At 39.0% G+C, this 17,280-nt stretch overlaps 2 protein-coding genes across 2 annotated transcripts in view; one reads left to right on the top strand and one right to left on the bottom strand.

Moving 5' to 3' along the window:
* Positions 1-16,879, bottom strand: part of LOC143714401 (uncharacterized) — a 66,838-nt gene extending 49,959 nt beyond the window's left edge. Inside the window, exons 1-4 of the mRNA XM_077205511.1 lie at positions 16,603-16,879; positions 6,455-6,799; positions 6,018-6,383; positions 3,352-3,453 (exon numbers count right to left, since the gene is read on the bottom strand). Of these exons, the coding sequence (XP_077061626.1) occupies positions 3,352-3,453; positions 6,018-6,383; positions 6,455-6,799; positions 16,603-16,654 (865 nt within the window). The 5' untranslated portion in view covers positions 16,655-16,879. The remainder of the gene's footprint in view (positions 1-3,351; positions 3,454-6,017; positions 6,384-6,454; positions 6,800-16,602) is intronic.
* LOC143714406 (uncharacterized) overlaps positions 1-17,280 on the top strand; it is a 297,700-nt gene that overhangs the window by 161,383 nt on the left and 119,037 nt on the right. The window lies entirely within an intron of this gene.

Below are 17,280 nucleotides of genomic sequence, written 5' to 3'. Positions count from 1 at the left end.
GACATAAATAATCAGTGTATGAATCTCAACAATGGTGACAAACAGAATATGCCATTAGGGAAAGGAAATTACTAAAACAATTCAGACAATAATTTATTCATACCGCAATGCATGATGGGAGCCATGAATGAGTTTTGATTGGTGGCACCCAGAATGCACTGCAACATGCTTTATTATTGTCACCATTGTTGAGATTCACAGGCTGATTATTGATGTCAGTGGGTCTAAATAAAATACAACTCCAAAGGCTTCTGATTATGTCAAAACATAACCAACACCATCTGATCAACTTTTCTCTTTGTTCATCTGGCAGTCATAACTCAGATACAGCAGCCAAACAAATCTAAAGTTAACAGTTTAAGAGTCAATAGCCCAACTAAAGCAAACACTGATCACCATAATGGTATCTTAAAAAATAGATTTTCTCCTTCATTGATTCTGCTTGTTAACATCAGGTGTCTTCAATAATGGTCAATCATCACTCAATGAATCACTTAATTAGCTCATTAACTTTAACAGACTTGAACACAGGAGAGTTCATTTAACACTGGAGTTTTTGCTTTGTACCTTAACCTTTAAAAGAAAAGGGTACATATATGTTCCTTTTAATGCTTGGGAACATATATGTACCTTTTTTACCCTCAAAAAGGTACATATATGTACCTTGAGGTCCAATAATAAGCCCTATGGGGTACATTAGTGTAGATTGTACCTTGGGGGACAAAAATGGACTCCTACTCTACCCTTTTTTCTGACAGTGTGGGTGATGCTATTAATTCCATAGTCTGTACTCCTCCCCTGCCTATAAGTAAACTGGAGTGGATCTAGTTCAGGATTGACTTCAGATTTCAGTACGGATACCATGTATTTTTCAAAGCATTTCATAACGACAGAAGTTAAAGCCACCGGTCTATAATCATTGTTTTCTGTAGGACAGGATTTATTTGGAATGGGAATAATGGTAGATTTTTTCCAGAGGGCAGGAACCAGATGGGCATCTGCAGACCTCTGAAATACAGGGCACCATGCTGGGGTTAGCTCTGCAGCAAAGGTCTTTAGGAGAAAAGCAGAGATGCCATCAGGGCCTGCAGATTTCTTTTTACATACATGGCTGAAAAGTGACTGGATTTTGAGGGGATCAATTACTAACCTTGAACAGGGGTCAGTTGTAATTGACTGTAGTACATTATTGCATTCCAAAGAATAGTCCTGTGTATCAAACCGGAGAAAGAAATCACTAAGTTCGTTTGCTTTACTCAGCTCATCATATGTTATGAAGCCCTTTCTATGTGTTGTCATGTTTGTAACAGTTTTTTAGAGTCCATGAAAGCATAATTCTGTTCTATGACATCCCTGTGTTTCCCCCTTGCCTCCCTTAACGACTGATTAAGCTCCCTTTGAACTGATTTCAACCCCATCCTATCATGATTCCTAAAAGCCATTTTTTTCTGGTTAATACAGTCCTTTAACTCTCTGGTGATGTATGGCTTATTGTTAGGATAGATTGTAATAACCTTCTTGGTGGCCACACAATCCTCACAGAATGTAATATACTCTGTAATAGTGTCAGTGGTTTCATCAATAATCAAACCATGAAAAATGTCCCAGTCTGTACAGAGAAATGAGCCCTTCACTCCTATACTGTCTTTAGACAGGTTTACTGCTCTTTAAAACAGTCTTGTAGGTGCGTATCAGATGGACTGTATTATGGTCTGAGTTTGACAAAGGGGGCTTTGGACTGGCCCTGTATGCATGTCTTATATTACCATAGCATTTATCCAGCACTCTATTTTCTCCACACTTGACATATTGTTCAAATCCAGGAAGGGACCGGGGCTCCCAGAGTGCGTTCCAGTTGATTGTGCACACTGTCTGCAACACGAGCTGCAGCTCGGGCCACATTCCCGCTGGGGGGCACATACGCTGAGCAAATTACAATATTGCCAAACTCCCTCGGGAGGAAAATAAGGTTTTACAGAAATGCACAGTAATTCAATATCAGGGCTGCACACAATCTCTCTCACAGAATAGTTCCTGCACCAACTATCACTCACAAACACGCAGATACCTCCCACTCGACTTTTCCCCGAAGTTTCATCCCTGTCTGCACGGACAAGGGAAAAACCCTCCAGTTCGAACAAGGAGTCGGGAATGTCTTCGTGGAGCCAAGTCTCAGTAAACACCAGCAAGCCTGCCTCGCGGTATTCAAAACATACCCTCGTGATGGTACGGAGCTCCTCCATTTTGCTCCTAAGAGAGCGAACGTTGCTCAGGATCATGCCGGGCAGCAGAGGTCTACTGCCTCTCCGGCGGAGACGCTGTCGGGTCCCCCCACGTCGACCTCTCTTCCGTAGTTTTCTGCGAGACGTCAGGATTTTAAATGCCTCGGGGAGGTTGAATAAATCCGCGGGCGGCGATGTTGTTCCTGTGTAGTGGAGAGACAACAGCGTCTCTCTGGAGTAGATGAGTGGTAGCCCACCCTCCGAGTGTAGAAAAGTTTGTGGAAAAGTTTGACACATCCTCAGAAGCTGCCAGACAATCAGTGCCAGTAATAGTCCTTGTGCGAATAACACCATGGTCCTCCTCTGTACCCTCGTACACACTCACAGTAAACGAGTAAAAAACAAACGATAATATAAATAAAAACAAATAAAAACAGCAGCAGCACCAGCAGCACAAGAGTCCGGGTCGCCAGCAGAGCAGCGCCACCGGAAGTTATCGGTTTTTGAATGGTGACTTTCCCCGCTCCCCCCAGCGTTCCCAGGCGGAAAACCAACCTTGCAACATGGGGACTAATATCCCAGTAAGTTGGAAATAGGAAGTCTCGTGAGAAACGAGAACGAGTGAGAAACACGAACTGCTTTACGGCAATTCGACATAAACACACACGCCGCCCTCAATGTGTATGATGTATTACCCACCTCGGTAGACACACTCCACTCGATAAAGTTGGCCGGCTCCGATAATAACAAATGCACATGAGCAGCGGCAGAAAGGGGGAGGAGGGGCCGCAAGTGAGTTTTTTTACGACATTGTTGTGAAATATACGCCTCACAGCTGTAGGGGGAGCTCGTTGACAAAACATGCGACAACAAAAGTGAAAATCAGCGAAGAAATAGCTGGAGTTGCCGAATGCCCCTTTAAACTCATCATCTGTCACACTAACAAACTTTTGACTTCTTGACTTTTTTTCTAAACTGAAAATATTTCCATAGTAAAATCATCAGCAGTTGTTTGATTTACACACTCAATAAACACTAATTATTATGATGATATTATTATTATTATTATTATTATTATTAGGTTCAAATTTATCGCAGTGATCAGAATATTTTTGTGTTATATTTGTACCTTTAGTAGGAGATCTGCAGTAGATCAGACAGAAGAGCAGAAGTGCAGATCCAGATGCAGCAGTACAGAGAATCAGCATTATTACGTGTACAGCAGAGAAACCTGTCAAACACACAGTTATTAATGCTGTTATTGTGCAAAGTTCCTTATATATAGTGCACAAATGTGTTGCTAAGATATAATTAAGTAGGATAACACACACATTTAGCTAAAAGTGAACATTTAATAGATTTCTTCTGTTTTATAGCTAATTATAAATACTAACCCACACTCTAGCAAGCTTTGAAAATATTGAATAAAATGTCTAAATGTAAATCGCCATTGTAAAATTTTAACTAAATTTGCTATTTTAAACTAGGAAAATATTTTTTTTTACATATTTTTCTTGTGTATAGCATTTTGCATGGTATGCTTCACCTCCACTTAATGAGTTAATTAGATAAAATCATAACTCATTTACTACAGTCACTTATAGAGGAGATTGTAAAATAACACATAGAAGAAGTGATTTTGGGCAGTCAGCCTTTTCCTATAGAGCAGCACATACCTGGAATACTGTATTTAGGAGCCAAATTGAGCTTTGAGTTGATTTCATGTTTCTTTCTTGTGAATAGTGGTATGCGTTTGTGTTTGTGTGTTTGTTTGTGTCTGTGTGTGTGCGTGTGCGTGTGCGCGTGTGTGTGCGTGTGCGTGTGCGTGTGTGTGTGTGTGTGTGTGTGTGTGTGTATGCATGAGTGAGTGATTATATATGACCACAGGTCTGTCTACCGCCGCCTAAAGGACGGTTCTGAGGCTGAATGTGGAGCCCGTGTGTGTGTGTGTGTGTGTGCGTGTGTGTGTGTGTGTGTGTGTGTGTGTGTGTGTGTGTGTGTGTGTGTGTGTGTGTGTGTGTGTGTGTGTGTGTGTGTGTGGGTGTGTGTGTGTGTGTGCGTGTGTGTGGAGCCCAAGGGGAAAGGCCTCAAAGGGATAGTTCACCCAAAAATGAAAATTCTGTCAGTATTTACTCTCCCTCATGTTGTTCAACCCCGTAAGACCTTCGTTCATCTTCGGAACATGAATTAAGATATTTTTGATGAAATCTGAGAGCTGGATCACTCCTCCATAGGCTTCTAAGGGATTGAAACTTGTTCCCCGAAAAGTTATTAAAGACATCGTTAAAATAGTCCAAGTGACTACAGTGGCTCAATCTTAAGTTTATCAAGAGACGAGAATACTTTTTGTGCGCAAAAACAAACAAAAATAACGACTTTATTTCAACTATTGATTTCCTTCTCTGTGGGCCTCTAGTCAGTTCACGTAGTGTGATAGCGTAGAGCTACGTCACATGTAGGCTCACTTTTGGCCGACGCTGGTCATGTGGGTGATCCGTGTGACGTATAACAACAGAAGCGCTGCGCTGTTACACTAGTGAACTGACTCGAGGCCCACAGAGAAGGAAATGAATAGTTGAAATAAAGTTGTTGTTTTTTTTCCCACAAAAAGTATTCTCGTCGTTTGATAAACTTAGGATTGGGCCACTGTAGTCACAATGTCTTTAATAACTTTTCGGGGAACAAGTTTCAATCCCTTAGAAGCCTATGGAGGAGTGATCCAGCTCTCAGATTTAATCAAAAACATCTTAATTTGTGTTCTGAAGATGAACGAAGGTCTTACGGGGTTGAACAACATGAGGGTGAGTAAATACTGACAGAATTTACATTTTTGGGTGAACTATCCCTTTAAAGACAGGAAGCCACAGTATCTGGCTGTGGCTGAGAGGGCAAACAGTCTTTTGACCTTTTGACTTCTCATCTTTACAACTGCACGTGTCAAGCTATATCCAGCTCAGCCAACAGTAGTAGCTTTCAGGAAAAGGCTATTACACTCTACATACAGAATTATGAAATGCTTCTTTTTCTTCTTTCTCTGCGTCGATAAAACAGTGGTTATTAGGTAATCAAACATGTCTTCATAATCTGGAATATTTACATGATGGACACGAGTGTCTTCATTTTCTGTCTTCATAATCTGGAATATTTACATGATGGACACGAGTGCTAATCTCAATTAATGTGTATTGTCCCTTTTAAATAAATAATAAAAAATGCGTGTACGAAGATGAAAGTTGAAAAAGTTTAAAGAGAACTGTCTGACAAGTTTAGAAAAAGTACTGAGAAAAAAGCGGTTGTATAAAAAAAAACGAATTACTGAAAAGATCATTGCAGAGTATCCCATGAGAAAGCAAATCATTAGCTTATTTAATACAATTAAAAAAACAATATATTGAATGTTTTCAATGTTATTTGACAAGCCAAAACTGTCCTTTTTATAATTTCATGCAAGTATTATGAAAAAAAGAAATGAAACGAAGGATTAAAATATGCTTTGTGGGGGACTGAAGTTACAGTGTGTCTATCGTGTCTCTCGTGAAGATCACTGTCCTGAACTGTGTGTGCTGCTATTAGCTGTGTGAAGTCATTTGATCTCAGAGGAACTGTCACTCCACAGGCGTTTCTTTGCATATTTAATTCTGTTCAGTTATTGTCCATTAAAAACGGCAGTTGTATTCATTGGAATAAATCTAAATCACTTTGCAGTTAAATTTGGAATCTTAATAAACTTTATGTACAACTGGATGTAAATGTATAACTAAATTACAGTTGTGTATTAGTTATTGTATGACTCACCCAGTTGCTCCAGCACTACAGTTGCATTGGCTGAGGCTCCTCCAGCAAACACTTGACACATGTAAACCCCTTTGTCCTCAGTTCTGACGCTCTTCAGTCGGACAGAGAAATTTCCTCTGGGGATTTCAGCAGTGAAGAACTCAACTCGGTCTCGGTATCGCTCATCTGATGAATCTGGAAAAGCCTCGTTCTTTTGGAAGAGCAGGAGCAGAATTTCTTTTTCTTTATCATCTTCATCGTTTTTTTTCCAAGTAACCTCTTCAAAGTCTTCAGGTTTGATGTGAGAGTCTACAGAGCAGTTCAGAGTGACGTCTTCACCCACAAACGCAGATATGGACGGATCTGATCCTGAGACTAGCAAACGCTCTGAAAGAACAAACTGTAAATATCACATACAGTCAAAGTATTTCCGTAGATCCATTTCAGTTCAGACTCACCAACATCTTTTATTTGAAGCTCAGTCTCTCCAGACTCCTGCTGACTCTGAACTGTACATGTGTATCGTCCTTCATCTTCAGCTCTCAGATCGTCCAGACGGAGGGAGAAGTTTCTGTGTTTAATCTCCTCAGTAAAGAAATGAGCTCTATCCTGATAATCCTGCGGCTGTTTCTCTGGTCGACTCTCTCCACCTTCATACAGATGAACTAAAGTTTTTGAGTCTGTTCTTCTCCATTCCACCTGCAGATCCTCCATTAGTAAAGGTTCATCAACATTACAGGGCAGAACCAGTGAAGATCCCAGAGGAGCAACCAGAGGACCAGAGGGACCACGCACAGTCAACCCTGAAAACAATGTTTTTCCCATAGACAGGGGAAAGAGAAGAGTGAAATAAAGGTTGTTTTGTAGTCAAAACTCCATAATGACATTTTTAGCTGTCGAAATTTGCATCCCTATTTTTATCTCATGTATTGTAAAATCAAGCGTAGCGTCAGTTCTGGCAGGTCTCGTTAGTCAAGCTCACATCAGTGACTCTCAGCTGATCCACGTCTACCTATGGGAATACGACGTCTATCACTGTATTCATATATAATCTCCTTCAGTATTATCAGCAACTGTCGCGTTTCTCAGGAGTTCATCACCCTCCTCCCTCCCCAGCTCCACCTGTCTCAGTCAGGATCTGGCATTCTGATTCCCTCGAATCAGAATAAATTCTCGAATTATGTTGTACTTTAAAATCTTGAATTAATGATATCTGGATACATTCATGTTGGTTCTGTTGTGTTCACCCTAAGGGGGTTATTGCTGCTCTTATCCACGCTAGGCCTCATGGATGCACAGGGAGTTCTTACCCAGAACAGAACCATATCGCCAATCCTAACTGTATGCTAATCATCAATTGTATTTGACGATAGTGGTCCTGACAGAAATGATGTACTTTAGTTTAAGAGTAAGCACTGAGGTCCTCACTATTTTTCTCCTTTTATCCAATGCCAAGCACATACTGCACGATTTTAGCCCAGACTTTCACTCGCAGATGGTTTTGTAGAAATTGCCAACAAATGCCTAAATCTGAGGCAAATCGGTGCTCATTTACATGAGTGACAAATGTGTAGTGTGTGCTATATAAAGAAGCACCTTAGAAATAGAGTATCTTGCTCTATTTGTTTACCACTAGTGCATGCTGATGACGTTTTATTCTTCTATAATAACTTGCATCGTAGACTACGATTCAATAAGTATCATCATCGTACAGTCTACATACACATTGTATCGAAGTTTATTTCATGAGTACAGTGATTTGTAATGATCTTATAGGATTGCTGAAATAGTACAGTCTGTTGGAGGCATAAGGCTGTGGCTGAAGTCAGTTGTAGTTTTCTTTATTGTGTTCTTGTTCATCTTTCCTTCAGTGATTCTGCTTGTTAACAGCAGGTGTTTATCACTAATTCCCAATCATCACTGAATTAATCACTATATTACTGCATTAAGTCCACTCTTGAATATTCTTAAGCCCTATTCGCATGGGATAAGTATTACCTGCCCAGCCAGCACAGCCATGTGGGGCCCAAATGGGTTTGACCTGGGCTATCTAACTGGGACCCAGCCAGTTTTGCCCCCGGTTTCCATGTAGGCCCCACATGGGTTTGCCCAGATGAAATAAACACTGCTCAGTTAGCACACTACAGGCTGTTAAATGTAACACTGATCAGTGTTGGAGTTAATGAGATAATTAAGTGATTGAATAATGATTGATCATTATTTATGAACACCTGCTGTTAACAAGCAGAATCACTGAAGAAAAGAGAAACACAAGAGCTACTTCCAGTCACAGCCTTAGATGAAATCAACTGAAGATAAAATACACGAAATCTCTCAAGATCTGATTAAACAACTCCACAAACAGCATTACCAGCTTCACTTATTACTAACCAGGTTTACTTTATTTCTGTCAGACGTCTACAGAAGTTCTTATTGAAAATTAACAGAGGTTAAGATGTTGATTATTTATTGAAAATTATAGTTTGGTTTGATGTTGATACCATTATGGTGATAAGTGTTTGCTTTAGTTGGGATATTGACTTTTTAACATCAGTTTTTCTCTGCTCAGGTGTATCTGATTGTTATGTTGAGAATAGCAAGAGAAAATGCAATCAGATGCTATAAACTGATTGATGTTAAGAATAAAATCATTGTGTGTGAGCTTTATACGGGTGATTTGTTATTCATTTTGTTTTATTGTTGTGATTCTACAGCAAGAGATCCAGCACATTTTTATCGGAACATCAAATAATTTTTAAAACACCATTTTCACATTTTGGACTTCTGCGTTTTTTACTCACACACAGACATCAAGAATCAGCGTATGAATCTCAACAATGGTGACAATGTTCATGGTGCAATGCATTCTGGGTGCATCATACGAAACTTATCCATGGCTCCCAGAATGCATTGCACCATGAAGCATGTCACCATTGTAGCGATTCATATGCTGATTATTGATGTCTGTGTGTGACTAAAAATCTCAGAAAGTCCAAAATGTGAAAATTATGTTTTAAAAAACATTTGATATTCTGAAAAAAATGTGCTGGATCTCTTGCAGTAGAAGCACAACAATAAAACAAAATGAATAACAAATCACCCGTATAAAGCTCACACACAATATTAGTGAGATAAGCCACTACATGATGATTATATTCTAATCATCAATCAGTTTATAGAATCTGATTAGAGATTCAGATACAATCAGATACAACTGAGCATAGAAAAACTGATGTTAAAAAGTCAATAGCCCAACTAAAGCAAACACTTATCACCATAATGGTAACATCAAACCAAACTATTATTTTTAATAAATAATCAACATCTGTCTACCAGAAATAAAGTAAACCTGGTTAGTAATAAGTGAAGCTGGTAATGCTTTTTGTGGAGTTGTTTAATCAGATCTTGAGAGATTTTGTGTATTTTATCTTCAGTTGATTTCATATAGGGCAGTGACTGGAAGTAGTTATTGTGTTTATCTTTTCTTCAGTGATTCTGCTTGTTAACAGCAGGTGTTCATCAATAATGCTCAATCATTATCCAATCACTTAATTATCTCATTAACTCCAACACTGATCAGTGTTACATGTAACAGCCTGTAGTGTGCACACTGAGCAGTGTTCATTTCATCTGGGCAAACCCATGTGGGGCCTACATGGAAACCGGGGGCAAAACTGGCTGGGTCCCAGTTAGACTGCCCAGGTCAAACCCATTTGGGCCCCACATGGCTGTGCTGGCTGGGTGGTGACCTCTAGTCATTTGTAATAATTGTGGAGGTTGTCTGTGATCTTTGTCTGTGAACACCGAGGTCCTGTGATAATATCAGTCCCGTGTGAATCGGCATCTCTGTGATGTGGCAGGGTCGTTTATAACTTTTTCAAGGTTTTTGTCCTGTGTGCTTTTTTATCCATCTTTGCGAAGAATGGAGGCTGCGTGGGAGTGTTTTGATAGTATTTTGGGTGGGTCATATCGCTATACACATACAACTATACAATTTGCAGAAAGAGAAAGCTGAAAACCAACACAACAGCAAAGACAAAAAGAATGGTTAGATGGAAACGAATGACATGTATATCAGAATGCGGTAAGGCACATTCTTCTGTTTATGATATATCATACAGCTAGACCTATAATAACGACAAGACATTTCCAAGCAAAAGCCTATTGACCTCATATCCGGGAGATAAGTCAGTAATTCGAGTAAAATCACAGGCTTCGCTTATCCTGTGCGAATGCGCCACACGAAATTCAGATGTGGGTGGGTAAATTCTAATTCACACGAGGTCCCCAGATAATACTTATCCCGTGCGAATAGGGCTTTAGGCCTTGTCCACACGAAGACGCGTTTCGATGTATTCGTAATAAAATCGCATTGCCGTGTTGTCCAGACGGATCCGCCGTTTTAGGAGACTGAAATCGCTATTATTTGAAACCGGGTCCCAGAGTGGATAAATCTGAACACGGCACCCTTGCGTTTTTATGTGAACAGCCAGTCGGTATATTTTGTGAAATGATGATGTCATCACCCCACGTAAAAAAACTTATAATGGCATTTTTAGCTGTCGAAATTTGCATCCCTATTTTTATGTATGTAAAATGATGTACTTTATTTTTGAAAGTAAGCACTGAGGTTCTCCCTATTTTTCTCCTTTTACCCAATGCCAAGCACATACTGCATGATTTTAGCCCAGACTATCACTCGCAGACGGTTTTGTGGAAATTGCCAACAAATGTCTGAAATCTGAGGCAAATCGGTTCTTGTTTACATGAGTGACAAATGTGTAGTGTGTGCTATCAAAGACACAATCTAAGAGAAGCGCCTTAGAAATAGAATATCTTGCTCTATTTGTTTGCCTCGAGCGCATGCTGATGATGTTTTATTCTTCTATACTAAATTCTTGCGTCGTAGACTATGATTTACTAAGTATCATAATCATATAGTCTACATACACATTATATCTACATGGTTTACAGCAGGTGTTCATAACTAATGCTAAATCGTCACTTAATTACTGCATTAAGTCCACTCTTAAACAGTCTTAGGCCTTGTCCACATAGAGACGCGTTTAGCTGTATACGTAAAAAATGTGTATCATATCAGCGTTTCATCCAGACAGATACGCCGTTTTGGGAGCCTGAAACCGTTATTTTTTTAAACTGGGTCCCGTCACCCCTCGTGTCGACCCTAGTCAGAAACCGCTAGTCACGCAACAGCAATTTACAGTGTATTTATTCATATTTTCTTTCTTATGGTATGACGCTTGTCTGTTGTCTGATTAAGACATTTCATATTTTGTACCAGTATGGTTGTTTATATTGTTCAATAAAATTCTTGGAGAAAAAAAAAAAAAAAAAAGAAGAAGCTACCAAGCCTATTATTAATGTATACAGAGCACAAGGTTTATGTGCATGAATTACAGAATTACAGTGCCACATAGTGGTCTGGCATGTATACTACATCGTTTTGAGTCGGTTTCAGTGGTTTTGTGTGTGCGCAGATATTTCTTGAGATGATGCCGTGTTCACAACTTCGTGTGGATGTGGCCTAAGTCTTGGTCTTGATCTTGCTCTTCTTGACTACACCTCTGTCATCTATTATCTCAAACAATGGCTCTCAATCTCTAATAATTGCTAATAATGTTCATAAACACAAGGAAACTTCTCATGAAAAAATGGCACCTAATTCACAACATGTGTGTATCCACTTTAATTTGTTCTTAAATGAATGCAGCAGAAGAGGACTAGAAATGATCTGTCTCAGCCCAAAATAAATTTAAATTAAATGGAAAAATTCCTATGTTATCTGTGTCAAATTAATTTTTTTTTTTTTTTTTTTTGCATTTCACAAGCAAATGTTGTTTATGAATCATTTACAGAAATTCTTCCACTTTAATTGTTGTAGAAAAACGGGTTGTAAACACAGGGTCAAATCAAGTAACCAGGAAATATAACCGGAGAAGTACAACACAGACTGACACACCTCAACAGGACACCAAACCAGCCTTAACCAATGCTAATCAAATATTTAATCAAATGTAAACATCTTGTGTTTGAGCTTGTTTTCTTGTCTAGATTCCAGCTCTGCTCACTCTGGACCTTCAAGAGGTGCATCATGGAAAGCATAATTAAAATTTAAAATTTTAGTTGCAAAAAGAAATGCATATTTGTGCCTTTTAATTTTGTGCCTTTTCACCAGCATTAGGTTAAAGAGGGGAAAACAAGTATAAACCATCAGATATTATTAGAATGACAGATCCATGTTCAGTTATGATAAATTATCATAATCACTTTGGCTCGTCAAGTTAAAAAGTTTTATAAGAGATAATTCAGACATGCTGAAACTTGTTTTACTTTACCATGAAACTGCAATAATCCAGACAAACCGGTTCTGATTAAGTTGGAAAAACATCACAAAAAAAAATGAAAAGCATCTCTAAAGGAAGTAATCCAGAGTCGGCACCAGATATGAACTATATTAAAATTTCATTCTGGCTTCCCCTTCAGTTAAAATCGCGTTCACTTAAATAAAATATGTAAATATATGTGTAGCAGCTGTGCATTAAAAACATTTTATGTATCCACATTTGTGTTTTCCTCATTGTTCTCAGTCTGCCTGAGCATTCACAGCGGTAGTTCACACACCTTTACCTGCGGATTTAATAAGGGCCGTATTTCTTGTAACTGATTGTTTCACATGTTGTACTTGTACACACACAAAAAAAATTTGGTTCTTCAGCGGTTCTTCAGTGGTTCTTTTACCCCTTTTCCACCAACAAGAACCGGGTGCTGGTTCAGAGCCAGAGCCAAAGCTGGTTCAGAGTGGGTTCGACTGATGAGCTTAATAAGAACCGATTTGCCTTTCCACCGGCTAGAGAGCCACAACAGAGCCAGATCTTACGTCACTGTATACGTCTCATGTTGCCCAGCAACGCTAGTGCGGTAGCGCCAAACAGTACGCCAGGCTTGTTCGAGATGCATCGGCTTCTCGCAGATCGATCTCCGCATGACATCAAAGCACTGCGATAGCGATCTAAAAGCACAAGGAGTCGTATGTTCTCCAAACACTCCCGCAGCTCCGGTCGGTCCGCGCCGCTCCGATGCATCTCGAACAAGCCATCAACAATAACGGACGTTGCAATACTATGGATGCTCATGGGTTTACAAAATACATCGGAGTCCAACGCGTTTGTGCAGCTCGCCGTAACTTACATAGACGGATATTTATAATCGAGCTGCTATTAGCTCGACTAGCTGCTATTTAAAAATGGCGGTCACAAGTTTCTATTCGTCTTGTTGGTCACGGTAACCCAGCCCCTGACGCAAGTGGTTCTTACTTGGCTCTCAGAAACGCTAGCAAGTACATTATTTTGGGATTATCTCTAACTTGTGTACCATGAAGGCTTTAAAAACAATTGAAATAAGTAAGTCTTTTAATCTTTTCCTTTGATATGTAATCATTTCTGATTAGTTATGTACCTCTGTCTTGTGTCTTTTTTTCTTTCCGTTTATTTGTTCTATATTTTGACTGTTTTCTTCTTTGCTTACATAATGTTTTCAATAAAAAAATCAAATTTAAAAAAAGCTAGAAACGCTTGCGCCAACTTCAAGCATAATAATTACAATGGTGGACTACATCGTGTTTCTGCAAATGTTTCTCCTGGCTTTGCGGTCATAAAATATGTTTAGGACACATCTAAACCGGCCTCCAGCCCCGCCGTAAGCATGACACGGTGGTAAATGAACGGTTCTCTGGTTCTAGTCCAGCAAAGAGTTGGTGCCGCTTTGGAACCAGTTTTCCTGGCCGAGAACCGGTTCTTTGGCTGTCGAAACAAAGAACCGGTTCGCGAGTAGGCACCGGAGCTGGTGCTTTGCGTGTGGAAAACCAAAGAACCGAATTGAAACTAGGCTCTGGCTCCGAACCAGCACCAGCTCTGCCTTGGTGGAAAAGGGGTATGTGGTTGAGGTGCTATATAGCACCACTACCATATAAAGAACCAGTTCAGCCCAGTGTGGTTCTTTAGTGGTTCTTCAGTGGTTCTTTGGGGTGGTTGAGGCATGCGCGTAATTTGCACGGGGGTTACGGGGGTCATGACCCCCTCAAAAATCAGATCCAGCTAATATAACCCCCCCCCCCCCCCCCCCAATACAAAATAAATAAAATAAATATGAAATATTTCGAGTGGGAATACTTTTGTTCGTTTTCTTTATTAAATTAATTTGCCAGCAAGAAAGATCATATTTTAAATAATCTGTAATGTACCCCGCGCCCACCGCACCGACTACTTGGTATTACCCAACACGCTTTCTCTACCAAGTTTGTTCACTATTTTGCGCAGTCGCTGGGATGAATGGTTGGAGAAAGCTGACGGTGCATGCTAACGGATGGATAGATGTAAAGGACACTGAAAGGCAGCCAGACAACGATTTTTCATTGTTGGTCGACACCAGCAAAAACGAGGAAAAATCCTGACCAAACGGAGGTACCCCTTTGCTAAGTTAGCTGTGAAGTTAGCTCAGCGTTTCCCAAAGTGTGGGGCGCGGGCGCGGGCGCGGGCACGGCCCACTGGTGGGGAATAGAGACATGACAATTGGGACGCGACAAACAGGCTTTGTGCCCATCTTTTTAATTCCTTTATTTATTGACCATACACTCAAAACAAAGACACATTTAAATGTAAGCCTTACTTAACCTTTTCACACGTAAGTTTAAAAGTTTTTCAAGGCGACCGACCGTTATTGATCGTAGTATCACTTTATGGTTCCCATGGAGACGCATCATTCATTGCAGCCACAATAGCTGAATGCCTGATGATCTGCTTTTATTTCCTTTTTATTCAAAATTTCACAAATTTGTTAGCTATAGCAGGATATATCTGATATTCCGATTGTCAAATATGTGCAAGTGGATGTGTTTTGTTGTTCAAACACCTTTATAACGATCGCGTTATTTCAGCTGTATGCGCAACGTATTTTAGGTATCTTATTAAAATACCTAAAACAATACGTACATTATTAGGAATTTACCACCTCCGGCTCAATTTGAGATTATTATTATTATTTTTATTTTATTTTTTATTATTTTTGCATGGAGTTTGCAAAGTGACAAAATGAATCAAAGCACAACTAACGTTAGTCCACACTTGTATTTTCTCAGTTTCTGAATTTGATGTTATCAGAGGCTAAATGCAAACACAATTTTTTTTATCTACTTTTGAGTCTTATTTCATGCAAAGTGATAATATAATTGCACTTTCATTTTCTCTATTTGAAAGTTTTTAATGCTGTTATTTGATGTTAAGTTTTTAAAAGGTGATGTTACAAACAAAATGTCTTCAATAGTATGTAGAAGGTGGTTACATTCATTTCCATTCCAGTATCTTCACACATTACATTTCCGTTCGCACTTGTAGGCTATGTTTTTTTAATTTCTTTGTTCCTACTATTTAGTTTATTTTCTTGAACTGCCATTTCTTATCCTGGACTGCCACCTACTGGATAGAAAAGGCAACAGCCTAGTAATTATGTGAATAAAAATCTACATGTTTGAATGGCCAAAAAAAGGATAAATCATAGGTGGTATTCCACACATTACCCTGGTGTTAGGGTTGCCTACTCTGCACATGTCATTGAAAGTGAGTGGTAACTTCAGTCATTTGCATTTATCGTGCTAAAAATCTGACACCAGACAGTATGCTGACCCAAAGGGAAAATTATAGTAAAAAAGAGACACGTTGAACTTTATAAAGGTGCAAGCTGCACTCCAGTGTGCCACCCTGTATTGTGTATTGAGAGTTGAATTGTGCATAATACATTTGCTGCATGTAGGTGCCAAATACAGTGATGCAATTGATTAATCTTTAAGTTCTTGTTTTATTTTCATAAGATATTGAACACTCACAAAAAATCAATTAAGCGGAAGCTGTCACTGCTGGCTGGTGTTTAAACACTTAATTTAACTACCGTGTCATTGTGGCATAAATAGTCAAGTGAACAGCTGCATTTACGTTAAGTAGCCTAAATCAGTAAAAGTATCACAATGTTTTTGTAATGCAGGAACGACAAATTAGCATTTTACCTTTTACACAAGAAAAGTATTCAATAAATAAATAAATAAATAAATATGGCGCGAGTTTAACCCCCCCAATGGTAGACCCAAAGTTACGCCCTTGGGTTGAGGTGCTATATAGCACATCAACTATACAAAGAACCTGTTAAGGCCCTGTATTGTTCTTTAAAGGTTTTATAAACTCTGTCTTCTCTTATTTTAGAATACAATTTAGAAATAATTGAATACAATAAAACAATTTATTTCCTGAGGATAACATATTAAAGCAGTGGTTTTCAACCTTTTTGCCCCCAAGCTTCCCCAACATGTCTAAAGATATAATCCAGGGCCCCCACAGGAGACTTCTTGACCTCAGTGCATGCAAGTGATTTGAAACTGCTTTTGCCATTGTTGAAAATTAATCCCTGTTAAACATGTAAGAGTGTCAAATGTGTCTGAAACTTTAACTGATACTGTAAGTTTGCAGATATTTTAAATGGGACATAAGTATCGATGTGTCTTGCCAGAATTAACTTGAAGAGAGAAAAACAATGCACATACCGTTGGATATAACTGGAATCACAGTCACAGAAATGAACATAAGCAGGTCCATGTTCAGCTGAAGTTATGATCATCTCTCTGGATCAAAGTGACATCTGTCAGTGATCTGGCACATGAAGACAGTGTGTGTTTAAACTTGTATGGCCTTCTTCCTTGTGTTTGACAAAGAAATTAAAAACTGCAGCTCATCCAGATAAACCGGTTCTGATTAAATGGAAAAACATCACAAAGAGAGTAAAAAAAAAAAAAGCATCTGTAAAGGGAGTATAATCTGAAACTGCAAGTTTTTTTTTAAAAAGATCAAGAAATGAGCAGAAATTTGACCCTAAATTAAAAATGTGTTATATGTGTTAGTTTAATGAGATAATGTTGCATTATTCTGCTGACTGGATGCTTACTTTGAAAGGTGCTGTTCTGTCTGCAAAGACGACTCGTACTTGAGCTTTACTTTACATGTTATTGTTCTCGTCGACTTCTTTCACATCACTGATGTACGTGAAAACATTCAAACATTCCAAACCCTTAAGTAATTGACATTCATTCTATCTTATTAATATAACAAACACATTACTTTAACTAAACATACGATTATTAGTCTAATTAAGCATGCAACATTTTCCCTCCCCCTCCCAGTGAACTTAGAGTAAGTTTACAAGACAACGATTTGCTTAAAACGGA

Source organism: Siphateles boraxobius, unplaced genomic scaffold, assembly GCF_051911475.1.
Source record: "Siphateles boraxobius isolate OS27281-9 unplaced genomic scaffold, OSU_SipBor_1 54, whole genome shotgun sequence".
Classification (NCBI taxonomy): Eukaryota; Metazoa; Chordata; class Actinopteri; order Cypriniformes; family Leuciscidae; genus Siphateles; species Siphateles boraxobius.
The sequence above is the reverse complement of the archived record's forward strand: the minus strand, read 5'-3'. Positions and strand labels throughout refer to the sequence as shown.